The sequence below is a fragment of the Sphaeramia orbicularis genome, chromosome 1 (genome assembly GCF_902148855.1).
Source record: "Sphaeramia orbicularis chromosome 1, fSphaOr1.1, whole genome shotgun sequence".
Classification (NCBI taxonomy): Eukaryota; Metazoa; Chordata; class Actinopteri; order Kurtiformes; family Apogonidae; genus Sphaeramia; species Sphaeramia orbicularis.
The window spans coordinates 21,185,946-21,205,529 of record NC_043957.1 but is presented as its reverse complement, the minus strand read 5'-3'; the positions used below and the strand labels follow the sequence as shown (position 1 = coordinate 21,205,529).

The following is a 19,584-nucleotide window of genomic DNA, read 5'->3' as shown; positions in this document are numbered from 1 at the left end:
AGTTTCCCATTTGAAAGGACCCGATGGCAGCAGCACAAAAACCCACGTCGACTCTTCCAGACTCTGATACGGTTTTATATACGGTTGGCATCTTTGATTCTCTGTCCTGGTGTTGACACTGACCTACTCCTGTCTCACATCGTCTCAGCTCCACCTCATCCATTTGGAACAGCAGTAAAGTTACTCATGAACTTCCTCCACAGTTCACTCCTGTATTTAAAATTTTGACCAGTAGGAGGCAGCACAAACGAGCTAAACCAACACATTTTAAGGTTGATTAAAGGCTGAACAGCTGCCTGACGGATGGAAAAAGGACGTTTCTCAGGGTTTTTGCAGGTATCAGATACTTTATAAAGCTTTGGAAGACTTTTTTGATGTCCATTTTAACCAAACCTAAGTGAATTGCTGTGAGGCCAGAAAAAGAAAAATGTCATTAAATAAAAACATTGCAAGTTTGTGCAACATGACTTTCCCCTTACAACAAAATGATCTTGATGTTGACAGCTCCTGTTCAACTAGATTCTGTCGGTCTGTTTCTGTCATGACGTCCTGATATAAGGCATTTTAATCAGAATCATTTACATCTTTACATTTGTTTGTACTGGCCTGGTCACTGACACTATGCATCATGTCCAGAAGAAGACTGACCTAATGGGGTTGAATTTTACGACTGACAGACCCTTAACAATCCAGATGATAGAGCACAACTAATGATTTTATCAAAAACTAGAAGCACTCGGAGAGCGCAGACCTCCGCCAAGGCTGATCAGTGGCCCCCCCCGTGGGCCCCCCCACCCCCAATCACCACCAAAATTTAATCATTTCTTCCTTATCCCACTTCCAACAAACCCTGAAAATTTCATCCAAATCTGTCCATAACTTTTTGAGTTATGTTGCACACTAACGGACAGACAAACAAACAGATAGACAAACAAACAAACAGACAGACAAACAAACAAACCCTGGCAAAAACATAACCTCCTTGGCGGAGGTAACTATAAAATCAATTGAGACAACTTTTGGTGTACAGCTGAATTTGAGAGAAAATGCCAGAAATTGTTCTACCTGACGTTTTAAGGGAAGGAGATTCTCCTTCCAAACATTATTCCTCCTCCCCACTCCACAGTCTTCCTTGTGCACACAGTCTCATCTTTAAGGTAAATAACTTAATAAAACCAGTTTATTTCTTTTGCATACTCTTTTATTATGCTTTTATAATTGTTATTTTCTTTCTAACTTCACGTTTTCCCATTTTAAAAAACCCTAATTTTGTGTGGTTTTTGGAGGCTGGAACAGAATAATTATATTTATTTCAATAGTAAAAATCGATTTGCAAAAACGAGTAAATCACAAAACGAGTACGGTCATGGAACGGATTAAACATGTACTGCGAGGGTCCACTGTACTGGCTTCACAATGAGGGAGCTAGAATGTTAAAGTGCTAAATGAATTGGCTTTAAGTAAAAAAATAACACAGAGTTGTTACTTACAGTGGTGATGGAGCCAGTGTGCAGGTCAACAGCCAGTCCACGACCTGAAGGACACAGACACAGAACGTCAGCTCACAGTGACAGGTCACTGCATGTGACAGAAACTTACAGTAGGTGCCAATCACCACCACATCAGGAGAGAAAATCTAAAAAACCATCAGATCCACAGCCTGGTGTCACCTTACAGCAGGGGTGTCAAACATACAGCCCACCAAAGGCTCCAATCCCATATGTGGTGAATATTTCCGATAAATGTGTTTTGGGATCCAAGGAGCTGATTCAGAACAGTATTTTTCAGGACCCAAGTACATCCACACTCTCAGGAAAAATACAACAGTAAAGTTATTCTACAACAGCTTCTAGTCTACGTCTGAATCATTCAGAACAGCTGGATTTCCAGTCAGAAGTTACTTGTGCTGAAAATGCAGTGATGAAACTAGATTTCCACTCACTGGTGCCAGAACTGCTCTGAAGATGACACTGTGGATACTATGATGGAGCGCACGAAGACTAACGACATTCCATCTAACAAACACAAAGACATGGAAACTGTCAGACACTGGTGTTTATGGTATTTTCACATCTTAAGTCCAAACCAAGTTTTGTTTATTTTATTCACATTCTATAGATTCAGTTTGGATAGTGTTATTTTTAAACTATTATTTTGTGAACAGACTCACTTTGTATGATGTACTGAACCTGTATCCTGCATCATGTACTTTGACAGGTTTATAAACAGGTTGGTCTGACGATGGTATGTTGTTAATTCAGTCCATTTTTTCCATCTTCCACTGGTTGTACTTTTTCTTTGGTTTATTGATATCAATAACGTTGTGTGACTTCCTGGAATTTGTTCTAAAGACTGAGTGACCTAAAAGGTGTTTTCAGGCTGAATGGGCTAAACCACGGTTCTGTTTGATCTGGATCAAAGACAGTCTTTGATCTGCACTGTGTTCAAGGGGAGGTTTCACACCTTCTTTTTAGGTCTGGATCAGATGACGTTTTTGGGAACAGAGCTGTGGGCTCCTCATTGTAGTTCTCATATGTTGCCACTAGAGGTCGCAGACAACCTGACTATTTTTGTATCTGTTCGATTTCACACTGAAAGGCATCTAAATAACATACATGCATGAAATAAGTCAAATAAGTAAACTGTTCAGCAATTGGTTCAAATAACCAGGGACATTTACAAAATGGATAAAAATCACCTTTGCTGTTAATCTAAAATTAGAAATATTTGTCAAACGTTAGGAAAACTATGTGAGACAATACATGCCAAATGTTACTTGGTGACATACAAGGAGTCTATTCAATATAACTGGTCATTTTCTACTTTTTATTCTGTATTATTATTGCTCGTAATCTTTCTTTTTTTATTGAATGTCTTATAAAGCTAGATATGTTCATGGTGTTCTCTCTCTGGATGTTTGAAGAAAGGAAAAAAAAGAATCAGTTTTAATCCCTAAGAAAGTGGGACAGAGACAACCAGAAACGTATTAACCTCACTGGACTTCGTTTGATGGAAAATGTGTTTTTAAATATGTACACAGTGAGGAATATGTAACAGATTAATGTGACTGGAAGATGTTGAGTCTTTTATGCTTCAATAAAAACTAAATTTAAATAAATCAAATAAATTATTAATCCTAAGTGGTGATCCTTTTGGTACTATTTTTTTGATAATTCACCAGTCAAATGAGTTTGGACTGAACCCAATAAGTTACTAACACTTCATGAAGACATGCATGTAAATATAATCCAGACCTGTTGTGTTTTCCACTTCCTGTGTGATCTCCTGTAAGAAGGAGTTGAAGCGATCTGAAGTGGAGGACAGACTCTCCCACAACCACCGGAGAGCCCACCCATTATTCTGGAAGACAAATGTAGTACAAGCTTTTGAGATTCTGTACTCCTCCTGACAGAATGTCAAAAAGCATAGCAAATAACAGTAGCAGCTGAGATTAAATATAGTTCATTTATAACAGAAGTGTACTCAGATACTCAGGCTGGAAAAATATGTCAAGTAGTAAAACCAGACCTGTGTTCCATCTTTTCAGAGCTGTGAACCTTTACATTTTTTCCTCAAGTGGGTAAAATATATGGAATTATATTTGTGCCAGTTTCTTGAGCGAGCAATGATAGATTCTGAGCACACAATTAGAGATTTTGAGCACATAAAAATGTATTTCGCGAGCACATCAATTATATTTCAAAAAGAAATTATGCTTGAGCAAACAAAAATTGATATTGTGCTCCATAAATGCGTTTGCATGTTAGTTTTACTCAAAATGTTCTCTCACAAATTCTTTCCATGGCGCACAAACAGACCGCTGCACTCGCTCACTTTCCCCTTCCCTCTCTCGCTCAACCTCCCTCTCCCTGAGCGCTCAGGTTGTCATGTCTGCACGCTCAACTTGACACACACGTTACAATTGTGCCACAAAACCAACCAATCGGAGAGCTTGCGGAAGTACACTCTGATTGGCTGTTCGCTCTCCAATTAGCTCGCTAGTTACATTTACCCGAGACAATAATCATAATAATAATAAATACTGACCGAAGTTTGTGTTGAATCAATTCCTCCTCTTCCAACCCGTGTCTGTCTCATCGAGCGCTTTTTTTTCGGGTAAATGTAATTAGCGAGCTAATTGGAGAGCGAACAGCCAATCAGAGTGTACTTCTGCAAGCTCTCCGATTGGTTGGTTTTGTGGCACAATTGTAACGTGTGTGTCAAGTTGAGCGTGCAGACATGACAACCTGAGCGCGCAGGGAGAGGGAGGTTGAGCGAGAGAGGGAAGGGGAAAGTGAGCGAGCGCAGCGGTCTGTTTGTGCGCCATGGAAAGAATTTGTGAGAGAACGTTATGAGTAAAACTAACATGCAAACGCATTTATGAGCACAATATCAATTTTTGTTTGCTCAAACGTGATTTCTTTTTGAAATATAATTGATGTGCTCGCAAAATATATTTTTATGTGCTCAAAATCTCTAATTGTGTGCTCAGAATCTATCATTGCTCGCTCAAGAAACTGGCACAAATTTAATTCTATAAAAATACAAAGTCATCAAGACCTTCCCCAAAAAGTACTTTAAGAATATAATGATGCAAAACATGAAATCTGAAGATTCAAGTACAAATGCTCATACCTTTCATCTAATGCTACGTTCACACTGCAAACCTTAATGCTCAATTCAGATTTTTTGCTGAAATCTGATTTTTTTTGCGTAGTTATTCACATTATAATTCAAATGCCATGCTGTCAGACTCGTGTGTGAACAGTCTACCGTCCTGAAGTGACCCACATGTGCAGAAGAAGATGTGACATCACACACAGGACGCCGTTTATGGAAGCAAATATGCTTCCACCATTGCAGAACTGTAAAGCCTGTCATGTTTTTCAGTGACGTAAAGTCGGATGAAATGTGACATGACCATTCAGATTGAAGTAGCATTGCAAAAAAAAAAAAAAAAACAACTCAGATATGAATCAGATTTAGGACCAGATATGAAAGTAACCTCACCTAATTTGAAAAAATAAAATAAATAAATCAAATATGAGTCACATATGGGCAAAAAGTCAGATTTGAGCCACTTTTACCTGCAGTGTGAACAAGATGAATGAGAAAGAACAATACCTTAAAAGTGTTGAGCACAGGGAGCACTGGAATCAAAGCAGCGTTAAGGATTCTCAAGTACAACGCCCCTGTCACCAGCAGCAACAAGGCCTGATCTGGATACACCTGCACAAACACACCAGTGAACAGTGACTGTGTACCTGGAACATCAACAGGTCTGAGTGTTTCCACAGACTGTTTAGACAGACAAATGTGAAAACACTTCAGAGAGACTTTCAAACTGCAAACAAACACATCTTGTCATTTTTCTGATCCATTTGTTTTTTCACTTCATATTCGACATTTGATTGACAGCTGTAACGACCAGTCATAGCCTTGAATCTGTCAGATACATGGTGTGAAAACCAATCAGTTGTCCGGCAGGTGCAGCTGTCACCCCAGCGACTCTACTGCTCAGATTCCAAATGCAAATTGAATTACATGGACAACATGGCAAGTCCCACTGGATTTTAGCTTCTTTTTATCTGAAGCTACACAATTAACTATAAAAACAGTATCAGCCTGTGTAATTCTATAAGCACAAAAGGATGCAAGCTAAAGGTACAGATCTAAGAGGATTTGGAGTGATCTAGATGCAGAAATGGAAAAAAATAAACTGTTATATTTTTTCTGTTCTTAGGGGATGTATGGTTGTAGATTCAAAGTTTGACCTTACATTTCTAAATAAGTACATTGTGCATATTCTTTGATAAACTACCAATTAGGTCACAATATTAAGATTTGAGCTGATGATCAGCCGTCATATAATTGGAACTGACATTATTGTACAGTCTGATAAATTGCTGCCACAACTGTTTGTCTATTAAGAGCTTAATTATTTCACATAATGTGAATAATTATGCTTCATGAAGAGGAACCATTTATTGCACAGGTGTCAAACATGTGGCCCAGGGGTCAAATCTGGCCCACCAAAGGGTCCAATCTGGCCCATGGGATGAATTTGTGAAATGCCAAAATTACACCGCAGATATTAACAAGCACTGGTGTAAAAATCATTTTAATTCAGGTTCCACATAGACACATGCAGACCAATTAGATTTCAAATGGGTCAGACCAGTAAAATGAAATAACCTATAAATGATGACAATCGCAAATTTTGTCTTTGTTTTGGTGTAAAAAAGTAAAATTCCATGAAAATGTTACATTAACAAATTATCCTTATAGAAAAATGTGAATAACATAAACAAATATGAACAACCTGAAATGTCTTAAGAGAACTAACTGCAATTTTACCAATATTCTGCCTGTTACTAAATGTTTTGTGTATTTGTAGTTCCACTGTGATCCGTTCGCTGCAATGTACAAGTATAAATGATAAACTGAGGCAGAATATTTTCAAATTATTCTTATTCTTAAGACATTTGAATTTGTTCATGTTATTCAGATTTTTAAGGAAACTCTATAGACGTAAACATTATCATAATGTAATTGTACTTTTTTCACTGTTATTATTTTACTGGTCTGGCCCATTTGAGGTCATATTGGGGTGAAAGTGGCCCCTGAACTAAAATGACTTTGACACCCCTGATTTGTTGGCACAGAATTGTGAAATGTTATTTTTCTGTTTTCCTTTAGTTAATGACAATTCAACAAGGCCAATATTACAAGATTTAAATGTGCAAAGCCTGTTATGAAATCCTGAACCAACGTAAAAATTTAAAGTTAAAACCAAGTCCTAATTAAAGTCAATTGGTGTATGATGTAGAAATGATAAAATGTGATAATTCTGTTCTGGTAAGGTCTAAATGGAAGAGTATAGTAGTTATGTGAAATGATCAGGATTATTAGACATAATCGCAGTATTGCCCATAATAATCCATGTCTATGACCTAAATATACAAACCTCCTGAAAATATCGTGGGATCTGTATGTTGGCCGCAGACTGATCGAGTAGTATTGAATTCACAAACCCCTTTGATTCCTGTAAGTGACGACAGAGACGAAAATATGAAAACAAGTAAAAGTGACTGAGAAATGTGATGTAGGAAAGAGTGAATACACACGTGTAGATACTGTGGGGTGGGTTCTGGGAGACCGGACGAGGATCCACAGGGCGAGTTAACGACTGTGAGCAAATGAGTCCAACACTGAGACTGAATCAGAACCAGATCAGACATGTGAATACACAGTATGTGAGAACAAGAGGTTTGATCTTTGTCATACACGTAAGCAGAATTCAGGATTATCAGACATTTTTACAAACTAAACCTCATATCTTTTCTGTGACTTGTCAGAATGGTTCAATGTCACAAGTACATGAACCAAAGTGTAGTTCAGTTCATTATTGTATCAAAATCAAGAACAACCTTCTTCATTTTCCAACTGTCTGAAAAACAAATGGACTACCGTAATTTCCGGTCTATAAGCCGCTACTTTTTTCCACACACTGTGAACCCGCGGCTCTAAAATGACGCGAGTAATTTATGTTTTCTGGCCTAATGATCGATCCGGCTGACAAAGTAGGAAATAGAGCTGCTGCATGTAAGCTTGGCATCAATGAAGCGACAGTGAGACGTTGGAGACGGGGTGAGTACGGCTTATAGTCCGGAAAGTACGGTAATTATAGTGTAAAAAATGCACAATGCAAATGTTTTCAGTCAAATTTTAACAAAGCCCTTCAATATCCACAGAGGATCATTCTGAGGTCAATTATTTTTTAACAGTTTTCTTCATCAAAATGTGAAAAGTAAGATTTAGAGTTGACGTCAAAGAACTTAATGTATTGCGTTGCTGAGATACAGCAGCTGACATGCATGTTATATCACTTTGTGCCACTAGAGAGTGTAGTGAGTCTCTGTAACATTCAATCTGACCTCAGACCAACATGAGTAGAAACTGTAGTGCTGCTGTTTGGGTCAGTCACATGGACATTTTCAGAGAAATACCATGACCAGTGCCAGGTTGGATTAGTGAGAACAATGGTTACCACACTGAAATTTGTGTTAATACTGCTGTAATGTCTTGATCGTGATTAGCATTTCATTTTAACACTACATCTTGATGAGGCAGCACAGAAATGCACACCAGTTGGCCTTTTCCACAAAATTATCTCTGATTGTTTTAACCATTTTTGCTCAAGATTCTCTGAACCTTAGTGGCAATGACTGAATTAGCTCATGTTTCCACCATTTTTTCTACTTTTTAGATTTTTGTTCAAGCGTTAATTTAAAGGTGCGGGAGGCTTTTGTGACCAATTTTTCATCAAATCTGTAAAACCTTAGTTATAGCCTAAGTATCACAAATCTGTAAGCCTTTCTGTGATTACTCACCTGAATCTCTTGCACTACGGTGAACAATTTCGAAGTGCCATCCACCATAAACAAACCATTTGTTTACAAACAGAGCCGGGAGGTAACTCGGGCATCTTTGGAATTTTGTTGCAACGTGCATTGTGGAAAAGGGAGGTTTGTACAGCCGCCTGACAGCGGCAGTGCTACCATATAATATTATATGGATAAAACAAACACGACACGGAAATGTCTGAAACGCGGAAACGGCTGGAGGAATATGCATAGAGGGGAGGGCGCTCCTGCTGTTTCCGCGTCGTGTCTGTTCCAGCTGCTGCTGTCAGGTGGCTGCGCGAAACTCTGTTTCCCACAATGCACGTCATGACAAAATTCCGAAGATGCCCGAGTTACCTTCCGGCTCTTTTTGCAAACGCATGGTTTGTTTATGGTCGATGACACTTCAAAATTGTTCACCGTAACGCAAGAGATTCAGGTGAGTAATCACAGAAAGACTTACAGATTCATGATACTTACGCTATGACTGAGGTTTTACAGATCTGATGAAAAATTGGTCACAAAAGTCTCCTGCACCTTTAACTACACAGACGACAGTGGGTGATCTACTATTATGACTGATTGTTAGTTTTCGAAAATCTGCAAAAAATACATATATGGGAAAACCTTCAACAACTGGCCGATAATCACCAACACCACAGCTTTCTCTTAAATGTCTGATCCCTCTGTTTTTCTTTTAAACCTACAAATCAGACTTTTAAAACCACCAAATATAAAATGTAAAATCAAGTCTGAAACTAACAACTGACAACTATTATCCACCTGCACATTATTTTCTCAATTCATCTATTGTTCAGTTTATATAATATGAAAAGATTGCTTTGTGATTTCCCAATCCTATGTGATGTCTATGGCTCCTCGTTTTGACCACTGAACAGTGAAAAAGAACCAAATCCTAAACCAATAAATATTTCAACATTTACACCTAAAGAAGAAACATCACAAACAATTACTCAGTCATTAAAATGACAATACTAGTTCATGTAATTTCAATGGGCTAATTCATCACAGTTGCTTAACAACAGTATTACTGAAATGCAAAACCCATCTGTACTAATGTGCTGAAGACTTACATCAGTGAAAACGGCAGCATTGCATCTCTGAACCCTGAGAGCAAATCTTACGAGATCAGCACGCTTCAGAGGTACAGCACCTGCACAGACCGAAGTGACTTTTTATAGGATTTTCTCCAAGCATTAGAGGTGAAATAGTGCTGCTTTAATGTTTACGTGTCCCACCTTTAATCGATTTCCAAACTGCTTGGGGAGAGCAGAGCTGTGCAGGCTGACTGACCATCTGGATTGGTGCAGATGCCGTCTCGAAGATGCGGAGGTACAAAAGGAAAAGGTCTGGAGTGAAGCGGGAAATGTGGCCCAACAGCAAACCATGCAGAGCTGAGGTGAGGTCTCCATCCATGCACATGAAGAACGGGATGAGGTCTTGGAGCTGCTGGAAACTAACAGAAACCAAAAACCTCGTTCACATAAAAGAACAATGTTAAACCAGAAACCATTGCTGTACACAAACTAGAACAGACCTTTCAGGAGAGAAGAAAAATCTGGTGTTTATCAGGTAACATTAATGAGGGGTGGAGAGATATCATGTAAAGCAGGGGTCACCAACCCTGGTCCTCGAGAGCTACTAAGCTGCATGTTTTAGATGTATCCCACTTCCAACAGAACAGATTCAAATGATACGCCTATCATCAAGCTCTGCAGAAGCCTAATAATGACTGTCAGGAGTGCTGGAAGAGGGAAATATCTACAAAATGCAGGATAGTAGTTCTCGAGGACCAGGGTTGGTGACCCCCAATGGAAAGGATTTTTAATTGACCTTTTTTGTGTACTTTCTGTCTCAAATTACTATTCAACATGGAGTTACTTTGTGTGTGTGTGTGTGTGTGTGTCAGACTGATAAACACTTTTTCAGATGACACTTACAGATTGGCATCATCGGTCTGGACGACTCGGAGGTAGCGATACAACTCTCTGTACCTGCAGACAACAGTAAAATAAAGTGATATGGCTAAAAGAGCAAATACATATTTCAGGAAATACTCAGGAAAAACTAATTACATTTAGCCAAAGTTCAAAACCTTTAACCTCAACTGAGTGGATATAAACTAGTACTGCAACATCAACAGAATACTCTGTTAACTATTTTCTTAAAGCAAAAAATGTACTGTAAACATTTTCTACCTGAATCTTACTTCAACAGCCAATAGAACATATGTAACATATTTTAACTCTCATGTAAGACAATGGAGGAAAAATGGGTGGCTGAAAACATAAACTTAATTAGTGAAATAATCAATCAATTATTAAATGTGATCCTTTTTCAATCAGCTCAACTCTTCTCAGTCAACTAATCTAGTAGTTGCCACAGTTCTCTATGTGAATAGAACGGCCTTCATTCTTTTTGCACCTGCGCTGCTGCTGTAGAAACTCTGCCCTCAGCAGGACAACAGACATCTGTTCATTCAGGACGTCTTTCTTCCCTTTGTCCTTGCGGACACCTGAGACATTCTGTCCTTTCAGCACAGACACCAGCAGGACGTCATCCCAGGGACGAACACTCAGGCTGAAGTACAAACAGAGTAGAATTACCACTGTAATTATGGCAATATGAGCATAGAGTGGCATGAAAAAGTGTTTGCCCCCTTCCTGATTTCCTTTTCTTTTGCATGTTTGTCACACTTAAATGTTTTAGACCAAACAAATCTGAATATTAGACAAAAGATAACACAAAATGCAGTTTTTAAATTGAGGGTGTTTATTCTTATAAAAAAAAAAAAATTCAAAACCTCCGTGGCCCTGTGTGAATAAGTGACTGCCCCCTAAACCAAATAACTGATTGGGCCACCCTTAGCAGCAACAACTGCAAAAAGTGTTTGCGATAACCGGCAGTGACTCTTTCACAGCACCGTAAAGGAATTTTGGCCCACTCATCTTCACAGAATTGTTGCAATCTGGCCACATTGGGGGGGGGTTTTCGAGCATGAACCGCCTTTTTAAGGTCATGCCACAGCATCTCAATTGGATTCAGGTCAGGACTCTGACTAGGCCACTCATTTTGTTTGGCTTAAGCCATTCAGAGGTGGACTGGCTGGTGTGTTTCAGATCATTGTCCTACTGCACAACCCCAGTGTGCTTCAGCTTGAGGTCACGAACAGATGCCCGGACATTCTCCTGTATTTTTTTGATAGACAGCCAAATTCATGGTTCCATTTACCACAGCAAGTCTCCCAGGTCCTGAAGCAACAAAACAGCCCCAGACCATCACACTACCACCACCATATTTTACTCATGGTATGATGTTCCTTGTCTGAAATGCTGTGTTACTATTACGCTAGATGTAATGGGACACACAGCATCCAAAAAGTTCAACCTTTGTCTCATCAGTCCACAGAGTATTTTCCTAAAAGTCTTGGGGATCACCAAGATGTTTTGACCTTGAACAAGTTAATCAAGGTCACCTATTTTCAATAGGCTTCTGCTCCATGCCAAGATGCATCCACAGTATAAATTTGGTGCAGATATATCAATCCGTTCTTCAGATAATGTGATTATGTCACTGAATGGATGGACAGACAGACAGACACCCCAGACAGACAGACAGATGGACGACAAAATGATTACAATACCCTTTGGCCAAGGGGTAAAAACTGCATTTTGTGCTTACATGTTATTTTTGTCTAATATTTAAATTTGTGTGATGATCTGAAACATTTAAGTGTGATGAACATGCCAGAAAAAAAGAAATCAGGAAGGGGGAAACACCTTTTCACACCACTGTATGTGATAATCGCAACTGCCTGAAATGCAAAAAATGAACATCACTTGATTTGTATGTGTTGTGCATTCACACATAGCATGAGAACATTTGATCGATCAGATGAAGCTACAGCTAGCCTATTTTATTTTTCTTTAATATTACTCTGACATTAAAACCTTATGTAAGGACAAATGGAAATCTGAACACACCTGTTCTTCATGTTCTTCATCTCAGGGGGGAAAGAGATTCTCTTGTAAAAATCCTGCAGTTTTTGGTTGAATTGTGGCGTAAAAATCATGACCATCTGCCTCTGAACTGAGGAAATGACCCTGAAACAACACAAACACACAAATGTAAGAGGGTAAACAATTAAGTTATAGACAGAAAACAGGAAGATGTTCTGGATGTGTGTACCTCTGTAGTAAGACCCTTTTGGCCTCAGCAGTGTTACCCATAGGAGACAGAAAGATCATATCCCTGTTGAGAACATCAAACGTCATGTATAAAATACTAAACAAAATGAAAATGACGAAGAGGATTTATGTATCTGATACATAGAACTGCATTCTGAGTGTCTGTACCCAGGGACTGGAAAATGTCGCATAAAGTCCTCAGCAGCACCCAGTCTCATGACAGCCGCAGCTCTGGCTTCCTGTTTGTCCGCTTGATTTAGGAATGATGACACAAACTGGTACACGGGCGTATAACTGCACATAAAACACAAACAAAAGCTTAAGCTAGATCATCACGACCCTCTTTGTACCTCTCGCTTTATTTCAATAATATGACAGACAAAAAAAATTTCTATGCATTTCTAAATGTAGCAGTAACTCAATTTGTTTCCAGTAATAATCATGGTATCATAATACAATGATTCTGCGTTATAGATTGCCAATTAAAAAAAAAAAAACAATCAAAGGATAAAAAGCAGGACTTTGAATACAGCGGTGCAATGAGAGCTGGGCTATACATCGAATGAAAATACTAAAATGGCTGAATCATGAAAGTGAAGTCGTTCCTCTGGAGACTTCTGTGCTCAACAAAAATTCAAAATAAAACTGTTTACTTCTTGCGATATATTAATTGTCAAAGTGCCTCTCCAGGTGTATAGCTTTATAAAAGAAACTGTTTTTCAATCATATTTTATCTTGAAGTCATAACACTCAATCATCCTTGTTCACATTACCCAACTCTAAACAAAATTAGGCATAAAATATGGCAGTGTCTTGTGTGTTCTGCCTCTTTTCCACACACACACTGACTGCCATGTTGCTATCCATGGTTGCAACAGGTTTGATAACAAAAATATTTACATGCGTCACCAGTCTACTGACAAAATATCACAAGAAGTAATAGAAAGTATTGATATTTTGCCCCATTCCTATTCCTGGTTCATAAATAGCGTAAAGAATCAGAGGGTGGATCACAGACTCACTCGTGCACCCGTCCCTCCTGGTTCAGACCATATTCTTTTGCTGTCTTTCCATTCAAGAAGGAGGAGAACTTAGCAGAAAGTTCTGCTCTGAAGCACTGCAGCATATTTTCTGGAGAGAAAGACAGATTAAATAGTATGTGATCAAAACAGCAAACAAGTACTGAACATGAAACCAGAAACTAGGGCTGGGCAGATATTTATCACAACATATAATCTATCAATGCAGCCAGTCTTTAGTAGTCTGGTGATAATACCTGCCAGGTAAAAACAAAAGGTTTGCTGGCTTAACTTTACAATATAATTACTGGAGAGCATTTTTCAACATTCCAGTGAAACTAGAGATCCAGTACATTATGGTTTTAAATAAGTGAAAAGGCAGAAAAATATGAGCTTCTATTTTTTTTTTTTAACATTTGTGGCCATTTTAGTATAGATTTCTGAATTTACATGTTTTCAATCTCCTTTCTGTTTGTGTCCTGCCTCTGTTTCTCATCTGTGTTGAAGTTTAGATCTATCTATCCATCCATCCATAAAGATAAGAAACAGATGCAGCTTGTTGGTAAATAAGACCAAAACAAAAAACAGACTCTGCACAGTATCATTTCAATACAAACATTTACCTTCCAGTGTGCTACATAGCCTTCCATGATTTATTCACCAAACAGAAAACCTACCCACATGTGGTGCTTTGGAGGTGTAGCATTTAGCTTGTTTCTTCTGTCTGACCACCTGCTTGATGCATGTTGACTAAAAATGTAAAAAGTCTATCACTGTTATCAACCATAATTTTACCTGCAATCCTGTTTTTGAAGTGATTTTATCATCCAGCCCTACCAGAGATTTACTGGGAGTGTGTACCTGCTTGTCGGAGGCAGGGAACTATTTCAGACAGAGTGAAGTTGAACGCCTTCAGGCCTCCAAGTAGAGAGCAGTTTCTGAGATTGGTCCAGAAGACACTCTTCTTGTGGCTGTTGCAGTGACACATACCGCTGTAACACCACAATTCACACTGAAAATACACAAAATAAGTCCAAAGTGAGAAAGAGACAAATAAAAACACTGATATTTAGCACTGGTGTAATGCAAAATATTACACGTTACATACACTGGGTACAGAAAGTATTCAGACCCCCTTAAATTTTTCACTCTGTTATATTGCAGCCATTTGCTAAAATCATTTAAAGGGGTCATATTTTGCTAAACCCACTTTTATTAGTGTTTGGTACAAATATTTGTGTATTTGGGGACCATAGTTGTTCAAAAAGTTTGAATTTGAACCCTTCAGGTGCTGCAAAGCTGTCTTTTTTTCTTTTTTTGCAAAAATCAAGTGGATTTCTACAACCCAATTTAATTCCTTCTTAATTTGTTACATCTATAACTAATTACGTCATGACATTTGCACATATAAGGTCAAGACTGACACTGCACTCTCATTGGCTGGCGTTCTGTGATGCTGCGCTCTCACTGGTTGGTGTTCTGTGACGATGTGCTCTCATTGGCTGGCGTGTTGTGATGCTGCACTCTCATTGGCTGATGTCTTGTGACGCTGCGCTCTCAGTGGCTGGAATTCTGTGACACTGCGCTCTCATTGGCTGGCGTCCTGTGACATTGCACTCTCATTGGCTGGCATGTTGTGACGCTGCACTCTCATTGGCTGACATCTTGTGACGCTGCGCTCTCATTGGCTGGCATTCTGTGACACTGCGCTCTCATTGGCTGACGTTCTGTGACGCTGCACTCTCATTGGCTGGCATTCTGTGACACTGCGCTCTCATTGGCTGACGTTCTGTGACGCTGCACTCTCATTGGCTGGCATTCTGTGACACTGCGCTCTCATTGGCTGATGTTCTGTGACGCTGCACTCTCATTGGCACAGTGGCCTCTAAAGTCCTTAAAAAGAAGACGTTTGGGACGACCATAACTCTTCCTACAGCTGGCTGTCTGGCCAAACTGAGGAAATGGGGGAGAAGAGCCTTGGTGAGAGAGGTAAAGAAGAACCTAAAGATCACTGTGGCTGATGCAGTGGGAAGATGGGAGGAAGCTGTAGAAAGTCAACCATCACTGCAGGCCTCCTCCTGTTGGGATTTTATGGCAGAGTGGCCCGAAGGAAGCCTCTCCTCAGTGCAATACACATTAAGGTCCATATAGAGTTGGCCAAAAAACACACAAAGGACTTCCAGACTATGAGAAAAAAGACTCTTTGGTCTGATGAGACCTGTTGAGCCTTAATTCTAATCAGTATGTGTGGAGAAAACCAGGCCCTGCCCACCACCTGCCCAATCCAATCCCAACAGTGAAGCATGGTGGGGGCAGCATCATGCTATGGGGGTGTTTTTCAGCTGCAGGGCCAGGGCAACTGGTTGCAGTTGAAGGAAAGATGAATGCGGCCAAATACAGAGATATCCTGGATGAAAACCTTTTCCAGAGTTCTCTGGACCTCAGACTGGGCCAAAGGTTCACCTTCCAACAAAACAATGACCCTAAGCACACAGCTAAAATAATGAAGGAGTGGCTTCGAAACAACTCTAACTGTTCTGGAATGGCCCAGCCAGAGCCCTGACTTAAACCCTATTGAGTATCTCTGGAGAGACCTAAAAATGGCTATCCAACATTCACCATCCAACCTGACAGAACTGGAGGGGATCTGCAAAGAGGAATAGTAGAGGATTCCCAAATCCAGGTGTGAAAAAATTGTTGCATCATTCCCAAGAAGACTCAAGGTTGAAATAGCTCAAAAGGGGGCTTCTACTCAATACTGAGTGAAGGATCTCAAATCTTGTCAACATGTGATATTTCAGTTTTTCTTTTTTAATAAATCTGCTGAAATGTCTATAATTCTTTTCTTCTGTCAAAATGGGGTGCTGTGTGTACATTAATGGGGGAAAAAAAGAACCTAAATGATTTTAACAAATGGCTCCAATATAACAGTGAAAGATTTAAGGAGTCTGAATACTTTTCGTACTCACTGTATAATACAATAAATACACTTCCAAGTCAATATTCTGTCCCAACTCTTTTTGTATTTCACTGATTTTCTATTATTGTAAACTCAACATACTGATGATGCTGGCTTGTCACAGATGTAGCAGAAACACTGTTCGCAGATGAGTTGGTTTCCTTCTACAGGAGCATTCATCTCATAATCTGTAGCCCTGAGCAGAACAGAAGAGAGAAATGTGATGTGAAATCCTGGACAATAGTGTTCCAAACTGTGTGTGATCAAACACTTACGTGAACGGATGTACAGGACAGTCGTATCGCGCATGAGGAAGCACATCAGCTTGACGAGAGAAAGTGACAACCAGGTCTTCATCCAGAGCGCTGGTTGACAATAAAGAGTCTGAAACACAGAAGATGTTAGGATAATTTAAAATATATCATTCACATACAAATCTGTGCATTTTAGTGTCTGGCTAATTGGATGCAAACTGAATAATCCCAACACTGGGGACTCTTCCTTCTCCTGCCTTCCAATATCTGAGGGTTACTGTTTAAATGTCTGCCTCAACACACTGAAGATGGTCCTTCATAAGTTTTCCCTCAACAATGTTCACATTCTGTGCTTAGCACTGCACATGGAGTACACTGCCTCTGAAGATGTACAACCTAGCTCAACAACCCAGAACGTTTTTTAAAATAGCCCTTCAACATTAATTAATTTTAAAGAAAATTATCAAAGTGGCAAGAAAATTACAGAAAAAAATTATAATAGGCATATGACAAAAGATGATTCTATTAAAATAGATTCAATAAATGATGCTCTAAAAACAAGAAATACTGAAATGGTAGATTTTATAAACTTTAAACCAGATTAACAAACACATTTTGAGACAGATAACCAAGCGCATCACTTACATGTATAAGATATTCTAAAGAGATTTATAATACAATCAAGACTAGACGAACTGTATGATGAAAGATGTTTTGGTTATTCATGAAAAGGTCAGAGGAAAACACAGTGAAATGCAAGCATTATCCACTAAAGAAGAGGAAGGAAGTGCATTTCAACATCATGTGATAGTCATCCAATAACTATTTACAAAACTAAATGTCCAGTAAAGTTACAGGATTAACAACAATTAACAAACAGCATTAACTTCTGCTCTAGTCTGAGTATACAAAAGCAGAAGTTATCAACGGGCCCTTAGTAAAAAGCAGAGTTACAGCTGTTTCTAACCAATGATTCTTTTAGATGCAGATATTGGGGGGGATTTGCAATTTATCTATTTTCAATCCAAGTGCAACCAAATAATGGGGTGGCATCAAGGACAATTAAAAAAAAAACAAAAAAAACAAAACGATTATGTCTTATAGACAGAACCTACTCATTTAGTCATCATAATTATTTGTCAACTATGACTTACATTACCTGTGGTGTACCACAAGGTTCAATGTGTTTTTCTCTACGTTCATGAACTGAGTTGGAGTTGGGGAAGAAATCCCACATGAAATGAATGTAATTTATTTCACTTGGACTAAATGTTTGACTTAAACCCACCAATCTAACTTACTTCTAATTACCTGTTGCTCAATCACTATTCTGATCACAGAATGGCTAATTTCACTCAACACTGAACATTTCCAAAAACTTGTGACCTTTGTACTTAATTTCCTTTCTTCTCCAGGTTTGTCATGAGTGCAGGTCTATTACAACAGCAGATGTATGAAGTAGCTGTTACCATTCTTCTTCTCATCTTCCACCTCCACGATGAAAACCGAGGCCTCATTTTCAGGCTCTTCATCATCACTGAGGATGATAATTTCTCCACTTTCCACTGCTGTACTCATCAGGAATATCTAATACAAACAAGAGGAGGAACACACAATAATAGACTCCCATGTAGAAATCAGATGTCCCAGGATAGTGACTCTGCATTTTGACAACAAAAATAAATCCTGACCAGAAAAAGTTACATGGAATGGTGAAACATTTTAAATTACAGTCTAAGAGTTTTGTTTCCTCTATGTCAGTGTTTCTTAACAGGGGTGGTACCGCCCCCCCGGGAGCAATGGGACATCTTCAGGTGGCGTTTGGAATGAGGAATCTGGGGGGCTGGGGAGGGTAGTCACTGTTTTACATTACAACATTATACATCACTCGCCTCTCAACACACAACAGAAGCACATACTCACTCACATACACCCCCCCCCACACACACACACCCTTGCAAATTTGCTTTCGGGCCGCCAGGTGGCAAATAATGAGGTGGGGGGGCTTACATCCTCCACAAACAGGACCGTCGCGGTCGCAATTTTTTTCGGGGATGGGGGGGCATTAGTGGGAATTTGTTCAAAAAAAGTTGAGAAACACTGCTCTATGTCAACATGTTCCCGTTGTTAAATGGAGGAAATGAAACCGAAATCATTGTCAGCGGGAAAAATGTAAGCAGACACACGAAAACACTGAGGTGAAGTCAGGTTGTTTAGTCCGAAAGGGGAGAAAAACGAGCGACAGTAAAAAAACAAAACAAAACAAAACTGACTTCACCTCAGTGAAAAACGAAGAGGAAAGCTGACCAGTTAACTGATTAAAATGCCAGAAGACACTGCAATACAAGGCATTTTTGTTAAGGTTTTTCACTTCCACAAACTGCCCATGGGAGTTTAAAACACTTTCTAGGATTCTGGCAGAAACCAGAGTCAGAAAAGTTTTTTGTCGCAAAATGGCTGTGACTGCAGTCAGTTGACCTGAACACTCTACATCAAGTAGCGAACGTCAGTTTATGTTAAAGGGCTGCAGAGTGTTTAGGACAGAAAAGACCAAAGGAAATGATCATTAATCTCGGTGTTTCACAACACAGTGTGTTGTCTAATAAATTGTTGTTTTAGATTTGCAGACTATTCTCACCTGTTTATCGTTCTTCCAAAATAAAGTTCTTCGCGCCGGACGTACAAAAAGCCACCGTCAACGGAAGTTACGTTACTTCCTCTCTTCTTCGTGGATTTTAG

At 39.2% G+C, this 19,584-nt stretch overlaps 1 protein-coding gene across 3 annotated transcripts in view; it reads right to left on the bottom strand.

The window, feature by feature from the left end:
- Positions 1-19,584, bottom strand: part of LOC115414923 (uncharacterized) — a 20,739-nt gene extending 1,155 nt beyond the window's left edge. Inside the window, exons 1-19 of one of the 3 annotated variants that reach the window (XM_030128322.1) lie at positions 19,484-19,584; positions 18,315-18,432; positions 16,867-16,975; positions 16,694-16,787; positions 14,494-14,644; positions 13,636-13,744; positions 12,782-12,907; positions 12,615-12,677; positions 12,410-12,529; positions 10,851-11,006; positions 10,367-10,420; positions 9,665-9,882; positions 9,500-9,579; positions 7,128-7,217; positions 6,968-7,045; positions 5,125-5,229; positions 3,255-3,360; positions 1,943-2,015; positions 1,491-1,534 (exon numbers count right to left, since the gene is read on the bottom strand). In XM_030128322.1, coding sequence (XP_029984182.1) covers positions 1,516-1,534; positions 1,943-2,015; positions 3,255-3,360; positions 5,125-5,229; positions 6,968-7,045; positions 7,128-7,217; positions 9,500-9,579; positions 9,665-9,882; positions 10,367-10,420; positions 10,851-11,006; positions 12,410-12,529; positions 12,615-12,677; positions 12,782-12,907; positions 13,636-13,744; positions 14,494-14,644; positions 16,694-16,787; positions 16,867-16,975; positions 18,315-18,423 — 1,860 coding nt within the window. In that variant the 5' untranslated portion in view covers positions 18,424-18,432; positions 19,484-19,584 and the 3' untranslated portion in view covers positions 1,491-1,515. Of the gene's footprint in view, positions 1-1,490; positions 1,535-1,942; positions 2,016-3,254; positions 3,361-5,124; positions 5,230-6,967; positions 7,046-7,127; positions 7,218-9,499; positions 9,580-9,664; positions 9,883-10,366; positions 10,421-10,850; positions 11,007-12,409; positions 12,530-12,614; positions 12,678-12,781; positions 12,908-13,635; positions 13,745-14,493; positions 14,645-16,693; positions 16,788-16,866; positions 16,976-18,231; positions 18,433-19,483 lie in introns of those variants that run through there. The other 2 variants (XM_030128396.1, XM_030128478.1) reach the window with 2 other exon arrangements.